The 13880-nt window shown below is 35.1% G+C and overlaps 1 protein-coding gene and 1 long non-coding RNA gene across 10 annotated transcripts in view; one reads left to right on the top strand and one right to left on the bottom strand.

Moving 5' to 3' along the window:
* Positions 1 to 13880, top strand: part of LOC140696941 (uncharacterized) — a 56193-nt gene that overhangs the window by 548 nt on the left and 41765 nt on the right. For 5 of the 6 annotated variants that reach the window (XR_012073647.1, XR_012073650.1, XR_012073644.1 and 2 more), the window contains exon 1: positions 292 to 415. The exons of the other annotated variant lie outside the window; for it this stretch is intronic. This is a non-coding gene — a long non-coding RNA (uncharacterized lncRNA). Of the gene's footprint in view, positions 1 to 291; positions 416 to 13880 lie in introns of those variants that run through there. 6 annotated transcript variants of the gene reach the window in all.
* ARID4A (AT-rich interaction domain 4A) overlaps positions 7666 to 13880 on the bottom strand; it is a 52643-nt gene continuing 46428 nt past the window's right edge. For all 4 annotated transcript variants that reach the window (XM_031679083.2, XM_015235534.3, XM_031679084.2 and 1 more), the window contains 2 exons: positions 13129 to 13275; positions 7666 to 9537 (listed from right to left, as the gene is read on the bottom strand). In XM_031679083.2, coding sequence (XP_031534943.1) covers positions 9434 to 9537; positions 13129 to 13275 — 251 coding nt within the window. In that variant the 3' untranslated portion in view covers positions 7666 to 9433. The remainder of the gene's footprint in view (positions 9538 to 13128; positions 13276 to 13880) is intronic.

Genomic DNA, 13880 nt, shown 5'->3' with positions numbered 1-13880 from the left:
GTAATTATTTATTATTAATTAGAAACGATTATTTAAATTATTACTATTATTTAGCCTAGAAAAAACGTAAATTTGCTGGGCTGGCCTGAAAGCCCAGGGTCCAGAGCAGAATCAGCTCTGAGAGACCCAGGATACTTGCAAACCTAGATGCTTTTTTAATATTTGCCTTATTCAGCAGGCACAACAGAAAGAAGAGTTTCCACCCCCCCCTCCAAATACCAGAGTTTTCATTTTTAAGCCAAAGAGAGGGCTTAAGCTTAAGACCTAACTTTATCTTTTTTGTTTGGTTGGTTATTCAACCGCTTCTTATGGTTTACTGATATTACTAGTGTGTACTACCTAGCAAGATGATCATCTCTGCTGCGACCACCCCTGGGGCTGAGAAGCCACCCGTGGTATTTAAAAGTTAGCAGATGTAAGTCACAATTACAGAATTGTTTTCTAGAGTACTGTTATGTTTCTTCCTATGATAAGTTACTCTTCTATTCAGGAGTCTGGGCTATTGTCAAAACCTGACTGTAAACACTAACAGACGAGAGGACTGTATCAGCATCCACTGTTACTGGTGACCTGGGAGTGCTTTTTAGTTCAGAATCTTGGAGACCGGTTTAGTCTGGCTCCAGACCGTCTTTTTCTAGGCTGGTTGCTCGTCTTCTAATAAAACCACTCTACCGCCCCGCCTCTTCCCATCCTTCACTTACAGTGAGCTCATAGTTAATCCGCGTAGTGCATGGAGAGGGGTGGGCGCCACGGAAACCATGGAGACTAGCTGAGTGTTCAGGGACAAAATAAACAGTGACATGTAAAGGTAGGAGAATTATTATAGCAAAAACAACTTACTGAAGTTGAAATTGTCACAGAGACCATACTGTGAAGTAAATGAAAAATTACCAAGCAAGTTTCTATGGTAAGGGTAGATTTTTCTTCTCAAACAAAGACACCACTCTTGCTAATTTGGTGATAAGAATTCCTGCAATTCTTTGGTCATTTTCCAAATTGAAGTAACATTAATAATTGTCCCAAAAGCATGGTTCTATGATGGATAATAGCTCTCTTGATTTTTTTTTATTCTTATTGGGGGTGGCGGTAATTAAGTTTATTTATTTACTTTTAGAGGAGGTACTGGGGATTGAATCCAGGACCTCCTACATGCTAAGCATGTGCTCCACCACTTGAGCTATACCCTCCTACCTGAAAGCTTTCTTGCTTTTAAACAGCTTTATGGAGGTTATACAATAAGTTCCATATATTTAAAGTGTAAATTTGATGCATTCTGACATAGGTATACATCCATAAAACCATAACCAAAATCAAAATAATCATATCCATCACCCCCAGTTTCCTCAGCCCCTTTTTTTAGTCCATTCTCCACTCATCCATCCCTGTCTCCCCCATCATCCTCTGCTTTCTGTCACTATACATTAGTTTGCATTTTCTATATTATTATATATAGTTGAACCTTGAACAATGTGGGGGTTAGGGTGCCAACCCTCCATGCAGTGGAAAATCATATAACTTATAGTTGGCCCTCTGTGCCCATAGTTCCACATCATCAGATTCAGCCAACCTTGGATCATGTAGTACTAGAGCATTTACTGTTTAAAAAATTCTTAAGTGGCTTATGCAGTTCAAACCCATGTTTCTCAAGGGTCAACTGTAAACGGAATCATATATATACTCTTTTATTGTTTGGATTCTTTCACTCAGCATAACTTCAGATTCATCCATATTGCTTTATCAGTAGTTCATTTTTATTGATATACTACATTTTGCTTAACCATTCACCTGTTGATGAACATTTGGATTATTTCCAGTTTGGGGCTGTTACAAATAAAGCTGCTATAAACATTTGTATACTGGTCTTTATATGAACACATCTTTCTTATTCTCTTAAGTAAATTGCTAAAGGTGAAATGGCTGGATCATATGATAGAGGAGTATGTTTAATTTTTTAAGAAACTGCCAAACATTTTCCAAAATGGCTATAGCAGTATATGAGAGTTCCAGGTCCTCCATATTGTTGCCAACACTTGGTATGGTCAACCTTTTTTAACAGTCTAATAGGCAGGTAGTGGATTCTCACTGTGCATTTCCCTCATGCCTAATGATACTGAACCCGTTTTTTAAGTGACTATCTTTTTAGAGAAGTTTTAGATTCACAGAAAAATTGCGTGGGAAGTACAGAAGGTTCCCACATAACCCCTGAATCCATATAAGCACAATCTCCCCTACTATCAACATCCTACACAAGAGTGGCACATTTGTTGTAACTGATGAACCTATATTCACACATCATTATCGCTTAAAGTCTATAGCTTGTGTTAGAGTTCACTCTTGGTGGTGTATAAGTGTATAATGATTTTGACAAGGATATAATAACTGTCTCCATCCTTGTAGCACAATGCAGAAGTTTCACTGCTCTAAAATCCTCTGCACTCCACCTATTCATACCCCTCTCTCCCCAGCCCCCTGGCAACCACTAATTTTTTTTAGTGTCTCCATAGTTTTGCCTTTTCTGAAGTGTCTTGCTGGCCTCAAAAGAGTGCATTGGCAGCATTCCTTTGTCTTTGACTTTTTGGAAGAGTTTGAGTAGAATTCATATTTTGTCTTCCTCAAATGTTTGGTAGAATTCACAGTGAAGCTGAACCTTGAGTTTACTTTGTGGGAAGGTTTTTCAAAATTAATTCCATTTGATAATAGATACAGGGCTATTCAGGGTATATATTTCTTCTTGAGTGAATTTTGGTAATTTGTGTCTTTTGATGAATTTTTCCATTTCATCTGAGTTGTTGAATTTATTAGCACAGAGATATTCAGGATATTCCTTTATTATCCCTGTAACAGCTATAGATACAATCTGCAGCAATGCCACCTCTCTCATTCCCGATGTTGGTAATATGTGTCTTCTTTATTTCCTAATCAGCCTGACTAGAGGTTTATCAATTTTAAAGAGTTATTTATTTTGAAGTCTATTCTTGGCAAGTTGAATCTATTGTCCTAAAATCCTACTCTACCAGAGCAGTACATTGTATACAGAAAACAACCTACTGATACTTGCCAAATGAACCAATGAATGAAAAAAAAAAAGGAACCACTGATTTCTGCATATAAAGTCCTTTTAACATTATTACTCTCTTTTAGACATTAGCCATTTCCTCATCTCTTACTTATGTCAGTTATTTAGTACTAGGAAGATATAACTAAGAAGAATCTCCAGAGGCCAGGTTAAATGCTTGCGGATGTGTCCCAAGAGAAGGCTAAATAAAGGGAGGTGAGGCACTGAGGAGGGAAGGAACCTTGAGGCAATAAAGAAAACAGATAGAGACTAAAGACACAGAATCAGAAAGTGTGATAAAACTGTAAGGCAGGAATCCTGAGATATTAAACTAGCAATTTAGACAGGATGAAAGAGTTTAAACTCTAATGACAAGAAACGAAGGTCACATAAAATCTAATTCAAGAGACCACCCGAAGTCATTACAGTAAAATTTTCAATTCAATAGCATCACTTTTTCAAAGGGTATTTAAGAAGTGTTCATATATTTGGAGGAAAAAGAAAAAGAGTACATAAATTAGCTTAGCTAAATTATGAAACATAGTATTTCTATTTATACTCAACACTGAAAAATAATACACTGGGCATATACCTATTTTAGCAGGAAGATCTTAAGATTTCTGGTCAAAGGAACCTCAAAAGGGTCATAACATATGTAGGTAGGAAAAAGCACAAATCTCTCCTTGCTTTTACCAGGCTAAAAAAAAAAAAAAAAATCACTCATTTGATTAAACTTGAGTTCCACACTAGCCAACCACAGTGAACTTGGGTTTGCATGCTTCCTAAGCTTTTTTTGTTTTAGAAGACTGTTTTATGTTAATCCTGCACACATTGAGAGTATACATTTTATTAATTATCACATATATGCACACCCCTAAAACCATCACAACCAACCAAGATAATGAACACAACCATCACCCCCAGAAGTTTTCTTGGCCACTTTGTAATCTCTCCCTCCCACACCACTCCCCACTTCACACCCACCACCAAGTTTCCAGGAAACCAATGATTTGCTTTCTGTCACTATAGATTAGTATGTATTTTCTAGAACTTTATATAAATAAAATTATAAAGTGTATACTCTTTCTTGACTGGCTGCTTTCACCCAGCATAACTGAGATTCATTTAATTTGCTGCCTACATCGTGAGTTCCTTTTTGTTGCTAGGCTGTATCCCATTCGATGGTTATGCAACAGTTTATCCATTCACCGGCTGATGGGCATTTGGGTTGTTTCACGTTTTTGTTATTAATAAAGTTGCTATGTGTGGACATGCTTTCATTTTTCTTGGGTGAGGACCTAGGAGTGGAATGGTTGGGTCATATGTTTAAATTTTTAATAAATCGCCAAAAATTTTACCAAGTTGTTGTACCATTTTGTAGTCTCACCAGCAGACTATTAAGAGTTCTAGTTCCACATCCACCCCAGCACTTGGTATGGTTAAGGAGAACGTATGGGGTCTGGGATTCTCCTTAGGAGAATTTATAAGCAGTCATTTATAACTTAGCTAACTGAACATGGGCAAATCACTCTGTCTTTCTAAGTGTGACAATATTCTTAGAATTGCTAAAAACAAAGAAACAAAAAACCTGATAATATCCAGTGCTGGCAAGGATGTATAGTGCCCCTGGGAACTCTTATGTATTGCTGGTGGGAATGCAAAATGGTACAGTCACATATACCTTACTCCTACATGTTTACCCAAGGGAAATGAAAACGTTATATCCATACAAAAATCTGTTTGTAACTATTTATAGTGGCTTTATTCATAATTATTAAATGTCTGTCATAGAGAAGTTTTTAATTTCGACAGTCAGCATTAGTTTAGATTTTTATTTGAGAGCAGGATTGGATAGGGATCAAAGGGAATTTCGGAGAACAGTCAGCACTTGGTGGCAAAGGCACCTATCAGAGGAACACTACCAGTATCTGTGTTCGCAACTATCTTGTCAAGCTTAGCTATTGTAGGAGACAATGACTGCATAGAGGAAATGGTTAATTCTAAGAAATCTCTTATGGACTTCCTAGGCTCATTCGTCCTTGGTAACCAAGGGAAACTTCAGCTGTCTGTAATCCTCCACCAGGGACCAAGATTCTCTAGAGGATAATAAATATGTCTTGGAATATAACAAGAAAGAAACTGGTTGTAGGATTTGCAGTTAAAATATAGGATGCCCAGTTAAATTTGAATTTCAGATAAATAATTTTTACATGGGACATATGTATACTAAAAAAATTATCTGAAAAGAATCTATTGTTCATCTAAAATTCAAATTTAACTGGGTATCCTGTATTTTTATTTGCTAAACCTGACAATCCTAAACTGGTGAGACTCTTGAAAATCAGATTGTCTTAGTTTAAAGTAACTTAACCTTGAGAAGAAATCCAATCACTTGTGCACAATAACCATTTATTATACTTACATGGAAGTTATTTAAGCTTTTCACAGAACTTTTCAAGATGAATTTTGCATGGTACAGATTACAAAATGAAACTGTCTTCATAATGATGTTAACTACAAATTCCAAAATTATAAACACTGCCCTTCTTATTGTTTAAAAAGTTATAATGGATCTATATGAATAAGCAAGGTTTTACTGTGCTTCTCAACAAGGAAAAACCTCAGTTGATTTTGTTAATAAAATGGAAAAGACTAAAAAAAAAATTTCTACTCTGAAAATGCTAAGCATATATTTGTTAGAAATTCCCCATTAGTGCAAACTCCATTGTAAGAATCATTCAGCCTTCATTAGTGATAAATGCCATCACATACTGTAGTCTTCCTGTAATAGGATAAAAATCTCTGTTCCCAGCAATGGAAGAGGGAAGACAAAACAAGGAGAAAAAGTTTAAGAATATTTTAAGTTGAGGATTAGACTGTTAAACAAATCTATACTTTTCAAATGATTTTTTAACATCACTTTGTGAAAAGAACACCAAAGACAACTTTTAAATGTCTGACTTTGTGCACTAGGGTCACTAGTAAAAAACAGAAACAAAAACAATTCAAAAGTAATTTTTATCAATTTAAGTAAACATAGTTTTTGACCATCTTACTCTGTTAGATGCTGGACCAGGCACTTTGTGGGATACTACTGTGACTGAGGAGTACTTAGGAACTAAACACCTAGCAGGGTAGAAAGACACATGCATAAGTAAACATAATACAAGGTAAGCTGTCAGGTAGAATAATACACATTGAGATTGCTGTCAGAGCATTTATAAAAGAGGGTGATATTCTGAGGTGGTGAGAAGTCAGCAAAAGCTTCATGGAAAAATGGCTCTTCAAATAGCTCTGGACAAATAGGGATGAGAGTGCTGAGGGGAAAAGGAGGAGCAAGAGGCAGAGATGGGCAGCCTGAATTGCTTTGCTTGACATGGCTCCTGTCTCTTCTGCCTCAGCTCTGTTCTATTTCTACCAGTCTCTCCTCCCCAGTGTACCTGAGCATTCGACTCTCCGTATTTCTCCTCCCATTTGTCTAGCCAATTTACAATCCTCACTGGGGAGGAGGATTCAGTTTTATTGTTACTTTCTCTGCAAAGCCTTCCCATACCACTTTGGCCTTCAAACTAGTTGGGTTCTGTATCCTTTTCTCTTCTCCTGATGTGCTAAATCACACCTGCAGTTAAGAATTACACGGGTTAACTGTTTAACATCTAGCTCGTTAGATTATACACGCTATGAAGACAGGGACCTTTTTCTGTCTTGTTCACTGTCGTGTCTCCTGGGCTTTAGCACAATGCCTGGCACATAGAAAATACTCAATAAACTGTTGATGAGTGATTTCTGGTAATAGTTTTTATGTGTGGTTAAATAAGCTTCAAATGCTTTCAGTGTTGATAGGTAAATTACAAGGCTTTTAAGAAAGGTATATAAGCAAATGAACAGCATGATGCATATAGACTTCCATAATTTAAAGCAATTTCACAGAAGACATAGCATCTATGTGCTAAGTACAAACATCCTTCTTAGTGAAGGACAAGAAAGCTAGAAATTTAACATAAATAACAATAAATGCACACAATGGAATACTAAAACAGAAATCTCCATAATCTTCAAATAACTTGATTGTATAGATAGCATCTTCCATTTTAGATATTAAAGATTATCTTTATATTTTACTTTTTTAAATCACATGTAAGAGCTATCTACTCAAAGTTTAGCTAAACTCAAAATATGCCCAATATTTAAATTTAATACCTAGTCAGTATTTTTTCAGAATTCAGTTACTTTTATAATCTTTTCCAGCTCACGCAAAAAAGTATTTTAACAGTATCCATATACCCATTCAATGAATATATAACTTTGTTCCCTATAGCGAGGTCCCAATACTTCGATTACCAGATTTATGTTGATTACAAAGGACAATATTCAAGCTGATAAACCATTAAGATATCTAATGTGTGAATCTAAGGTTGCCTCCAAGTTCCAACTGTATTTGAATGACACACTTTTTAAATTTTTACAATTAAGTACTAGAAATATTTTCTTGTAAAGACTAAAGAATATTTTGAATATGCTTTGTTTTATGAAACCTAGTTTTCCAACTGTAAGTTACTGGCACTTAGGAAAAAAACAATCACTTAAATGAAAACTAAAAATATAAAGCCTATGTTTAAAACATGGCCTTTATTAATACTGCCCACTGAGCGCCATTTTATTTTACAGTGAAATACTCTGCTTTGCAAAGAAAAGACAGAAAAGTGCATTTCACAAGAGTACTTTTTTGTTTTTAATTCTCTGCGAAAATGGAAGGAATCTGAATCACAAGTTCACAATATGGTAAAATGAAATTAAGAAACAATGATTTCAGTAATGCTATGCCATCACTAGTGTTTGGCTCTGACTCTGTTCTTGCAAATCAGATCCTGATATACAGTCTAGAGCATCTAGGTTATTACTCTACAGCATATTAAACACAGAAAAGGAGGTTTAAAAAAAACCCCTTTCAATGTACAAACATGACTTTAAAAACTGATTTTAAAAAATCACCTTTTTACATAATGTATATGGCAAAACTGCTTTAAATACATGATTTTGGAAGAATTATTTACAAAATGTATCAGTCTGTGAAACAATTCACAAACAAAGCATACATAGTTGCTTTACTTAGTTGTTGCATCTCAACTTTGGGAGATATAAATTTATTCGGCAGTATAGCAAACATAAAAACTGTGACAGAATATCTTAAGGGCAACCAAAAATTTGATCCTCAAAACAGTTTAAATACTAGGACTGCCAAAGTTTCTAAATGAGGACATACTTTAATGATCCAGATGCCCATTTATAGTTCTACACTGTTGAAAGACTGAAACAAACTCCCTTCACTACAGGGAAAGCTGCTGGATGCAGCCTCCTGTAAAAGGGACAGCTGAGAGCTATTGTCATTCGAAGAGTGAATTAACCTAGAATTTTCTTTTTTTCAATTTTATTAATATTTTAAAAAATACATAAAAATACAACATCCAATGTCTGAATAAATATATTTAACAAGTTGCAAGATAATACCTTATTTTACACAAAATTTTCAGCTTTAGAAATCTTGTTAAATAACTTCATTGTTGTTATATATTTCATTTTTGTCTTTTTGTAACAAAATAAAAACTCTGAAATTACATAGAAAAAAGACAAAATATTTTTGTCAAGGGATAAGATAGTCCACTGAAAACTTATTCACAATTCCACTGTAAACATTAATAAACATTAAAATATTTGCATAATTGTGTGCTCAAAAATTCTATAAAAAGTGGAAGACTTATTACAACTGTAGTTTTCAGTCAACTACACTTCCTTTCACAATTTATTTTGTCCAATTTACACCTTAAACCTGGGCACACTGCTGAACATATACTTTGGCAGTTCTAAATAGCAAGTGCTTCCACAAAAATAAAAAAACAACAACAACAACAAAAAAAAAAACCACAACATAAACCCCCTAACTCACCAAGTGTTCATATACATCTTAGTGAAAGTGCAGCAGTAACTATTCAGCTGGATAATATTTTGATGTTTATCGTGTGCACTTGCTTGTCTATGATTTCTCTAACTCCTGAAAGCTTTATTATACAAATTCAAATTTGCTAAGTGCCCTTTTTCTATCTTCACAAAAAATGAAAAAAAAATTAAAAAGGAAAAATTATGACAAATATGGCAAGCTGCCTAAACTTCAATTATTCATCAGCTTTTTTTTTTTTTTTTTTTTTTTTTTGGCAACAGAAAAAAAGAAAAGAGAAGGGAATAGATACAATCCAGCCTGGAAAAGTGTACAGGATATACTTAGCAATGTCAAACCAGTTGAGTGCTTTCTGTGGTTGTATTTTAGGATTTGGGGATTTTGTCCATGGCAGCAAACTGCTAGGGAGGCAGAGAAAACGTTTATCACCTGCATTCTACAGCAAGCACATTTTGTGGGGGAGACGACGAGGAGGGACTCATGCCAGTGTCTGACGAAGCCGATGACATGGAGGCTCCTGCATGAGACACTGTGGAATCAAAAGAACTACATCAGACTTAAACTATCACACACAGATACCCAGCCCCCAGCAAATTAGAAATACATTTCTTAACATTATTTACTTCAATTATAGTCCTCTTAAATGGTGCATGAAGGAATAATAAAACTTTGTCAGCAAAAATTTTGTTTGGCTCAATTGAGTGGGATCAGTCTCTGGTAAATTAAGTAACTCCATTAAAAAAAAAAAAACAAAAGTAGCATAAAATGTAAAGACTAAAGACTTCAATGATCCTTGAAAAAACTCACCTTGCCCCAAATCAGAAACAAGGTCAACCTGAGATAAATGCTCACTATAGCAAATTCCTGCTTTATCTCTGGCTTATAAGACCATAAAAGAATTCACTTATCCTAGAGAATTTCTTGTAACCTAACCTAAAGATAGGAAGCTAATCATTGGCTTCCTATCTTTATCCTGCCCCAGTACACTCAATGGACACAACATCCTCATAAGCAAAGGGTAGTAATCTAGGTCAGGTAACAGAATCTTGGGATCAGGATGGAAATGTGGGTGTGAGATTAGAAAAAAGCCGTCAAACGACTTTAACATAACTCTGCAGGAGCACATAACGTGGATTAAGGATCACCACTCAGCATCAAGTGCTTTGCCATTTTTCAGTTTTTACTTTTAACTTCTTTTCTTTGCAGGGCTCTCCTGTCAACCTTTGCCCAATTAATCCTATCTTACTTAAAGTTTTAATTTTTGTTTATTTAAGTATATCTCCCTCAGTGTGTTTGTACTGCCAATATGACATGTAACTCATTATTACAAATTCTATTATGTATGCTAGAAGTCAAATGTCTCACTTTAGTAACTCACTTCACACACAGAAAACTAAGAAAACAAAAAAGAAGACTGTAAGAAAAGAATCTTTTTGGTTGTCTGAAACTTAGGAAACCTAAGGAAACCTTAAAGCAGTTGAACTTTCTCTGAAGAAATTTCAATTTGTTAATTTGTTCTTTTTTTCTTTTTGTATTTAAAAATTCCGTATTAAAAAATTACAGTTTTTATAGAAAAGGACAAACATGGAAAGTCTGATCTCTTTCCATTTGCTCATCATACTTCCAGGAATTAAAAACTGCTAGACTTGGAGTAGGATGATTTAAGACCATGTATAACAAGCCATTCTTATCAGTAATTCATCCTCTTAACTCTCTGCCATAGGCAGAACACTCCTCTCAATATGGGCAAGCCAATCAGTTAATATATCTTTTTTTTTTTCTCCTTAAAGAGACATCCCTCCTAGAGCCCCCTTCTCCTGTTCCATCCTATTCCTGAAATAGATGCTTTGTAGGCCAGCTTTGCAACGGTCTTCCTAGGGCTTCCACTCACGATCACCTTGAGATCTTCCTTACTGTTTTCCTGTGTGGGATTCTTTGTTTGCGATCTCATGTTACCTTTGTAGCTTGGCTTCTAGTTTTAGTGTCACCACTGAGAAATCTGACATGAGAAATCCAACACTGTTCTGAGACCCAGTTTGCGATATGTACCTTTATATGGTTAGCTTTTAGAATCTTACCTTTACCACCGGGTTCTGAAATTTCATAATGTGCTTTAGTGTGATTTATCTCCCCGTTTTTAATAGAGGTCTTTTCAATCTTCTGTCTCATATCCTTCAGTTTTGGAAATTTTTCTTATATTGTTTCTTTGATGACAATTTCCTCCTGCTTATTCAGTGCTCTCTTTCCAGTAACTCTACGATTCAGAAGTTGGATCTCCTGGCCAGATCTTATACTTCTCTTAGCTCTCCTCTCTCCTATTGTCTTTTTGACCTTCTGCTGGGATTTCTTTAGCTGTGCTGTCTAATACTTCTATTAAATTTTTTTATTCCCACTATCATTTTTAAGAGATCCTTCATGTTTTCTGAATTTTATTAATAGAATCATATTCTTGTTTCAAGACTGCAATATCTTTCCTGTAACTCTGGATATTAATTACAGTTTGTTGTTTTTATATGACACACTGTCTGTTTTTTCCAAGTTCCTTTTTATTCTCACTTTCTATTTTGGTTCCTGTCTTTATGCAGAGGCTTTCCTCAACATCTCATCTTGTGGCTTCCATATTTCAGAGGGGAACATTAAAAAGCTAACTGGAAGCTGTACATGAGTATGCAGGGCTTTTAAATGTTAGGCAGTGCACATGTAGTGATTTGCAAAATCGTTTTTTTGGGGGTTTTTTTGTTTTTTTTTTTGCCTCAGGAACCTCCAAATGCTGATATCTATGTTAGGTCATTTCTCTTGAGTTGACCAGTTTCTCCAGAGGAATCTTTCAATTTCCTCCCAGGAATGAACATAAGCTTGATTACCAGCTTTCAGAGAGCCAAGAGGATAAGATCTTTGGTTGGAAAAGGAATAGGAGTCTCATCATTCAGTACTACAAACTTTCACTCAAGCTCATTGTTTTCGGTTTATCACTTGACCCTCACCTTCAGTTATGGCTGGTGTCCCTTAGTCTACCTACAAGCCTATTGATCCCTCTCCCCCTCCAATAAATTAATCTCTATTTTCTGCTGGAGTTAGGGGAAAAGGCAGTTTGCTTCACAGGGTAGGATGAAAGGATCCAATTTCTCTTTCCATTTTCAACCAATCTTCATTTTTCAGCCTCACACTGTATCCCTGCCTTCAGTGCTTTTCTGGGGTGATGTAGTATGAATTAGCTTGTTCCTCGTTGTTTTGTCCAACTGCAAGGATAAAACAAGCTTAGGTTTTTTAGCATTCTCTCATCTGCTGGGACAGTTCCAGTCCATGTGCTTCTCAGCTTCCAAAAGATATGCTGCTGACATTTCTTGTCTGTCATAGTTTGCTGTCCCATTATCTTGTCCTTGTGGGTACAGGGCTTTTAATTTTAATTTACTATTATTTTAGTGTGGCTTGGGGTAGACATGAGCATGTCAAAGTTTCACAAGAAATCAGTCCTATACCTTTTAAAGGTTTAGGTCAGACACTACTCTCTCTCCATGATTACTCCAGTCATCTCTCCCTCCACCAACTCCTAGACTCGTTCATCCCTCTCTCAGGGCCCTCATCACACAGTCCACTAGACGTTAAGACTTTGAGATCAAGGTATATATCTCATTCATCTTTGTACTTCCACCACCTGAAAGAGGGCCTGGCATCTGGTACGTGTGCATTAATGTTGTAGAGCTGAACTATCTTATATAGCAGTTGCTTAGGAAGTGACTTATTATCCCACAAGATAATCTCCTTGAGTATAAGCCATATGCTTACTCATGAATCCCATAATAAAAAATACAGTGCCTGTTAACAGGCAGCCAATAAATGTCTGTTGAGCCTTAAGTGAAATTCAGAGGAAGCAGGCTCTTCTTGAGAACCCACATTTAGTAAAATCACACATTTTGTAAAACAGTCCATAGTTCCTTTCAATAGTTTCATTCTGATTAATTCAGTTGTTGACCCACTTCAACAACAACAAACAAGAAAACACTAGGAATCTAAAAACAATAATAAATAGGTACTGTACTCAGAGTGACAAAACTAAATCTTCTAAAGTGATAGAATATATATTTGAAAAATAAGGTAAGAAAATTTATAAGCAAATTACCTTCTCTGTCTTTCTTTTTTAATCTTTTTCTCCTCCTATCTATGGTTGCAACTTCAGACTTCAAAGACATGTAATATTTTCTGATTTCCTGTAGTTTTTCTTGCAGAAAAGAGATTCTCTCTGTACTGTTCATATTGTCTAACTCATCTAAAAGAGAAAAAAGGATAACTTGGATTATAAAATAATTCTATGAGAAAAAAAGATGGCAGTTCTATCAAAAGTCCAATTCAGAAATCAACAAAAGCTTAAGTTTATTACAACTTAACAGTAAACTAAATAAGGCTCTATAAAAAGGGAAGACATTAATTCATGAATAAGATTTCTATATATATATCCCAGTTTTCTATACTAAACTTGTATTACTTAAATGATCAGAAAAATACAATAAAAATCAACACACAGGCCACCCTGATCTAATATTGTAGTTATCCAAATAGTTCCTTTGTATTGTTGTTTTCCTCATTTATTAGTTATTTCCAATTGTCAATGCAAGAAAGCGTGTCTAAGTTTCATCAATTTATATAAATTATATATGTCTTATTCCATAACTGGAGATCTTTTGTCAGTCAGTATTTATCAAGTCAGTACCATGAAAAGACACAGATCTGTATTTAAGATAATAAGTACTGATTATTGATAAAGACAGTATTTGGAATATCTAAATAAATAAAATAGCTAATCATTATTCCTTACTTTGACATTTTAAAATATATACCACTTTATAATACATGCTCAAGTTTTCTATAAGCTTC

This window comes from Vicugna pacos, chromosome 6, assembly GCF_048564905.1.
Source record: "Vicugna pacos chromosome 6, VicPac4, whole genome shotgun sequence".
NCBI classification, from domain to species: domain Eukaryota; kingdom Metazoa; phylum Chordata; class Mammalia; order Artiodactyla; family Camelidae; genus Vicugna; species Vicugna pacos.
The sequence above is the reverse complement of the archived record's forward strand: the minus strand, read 5'-3'. Positions and strand labels throughout refer to the sequence as shown.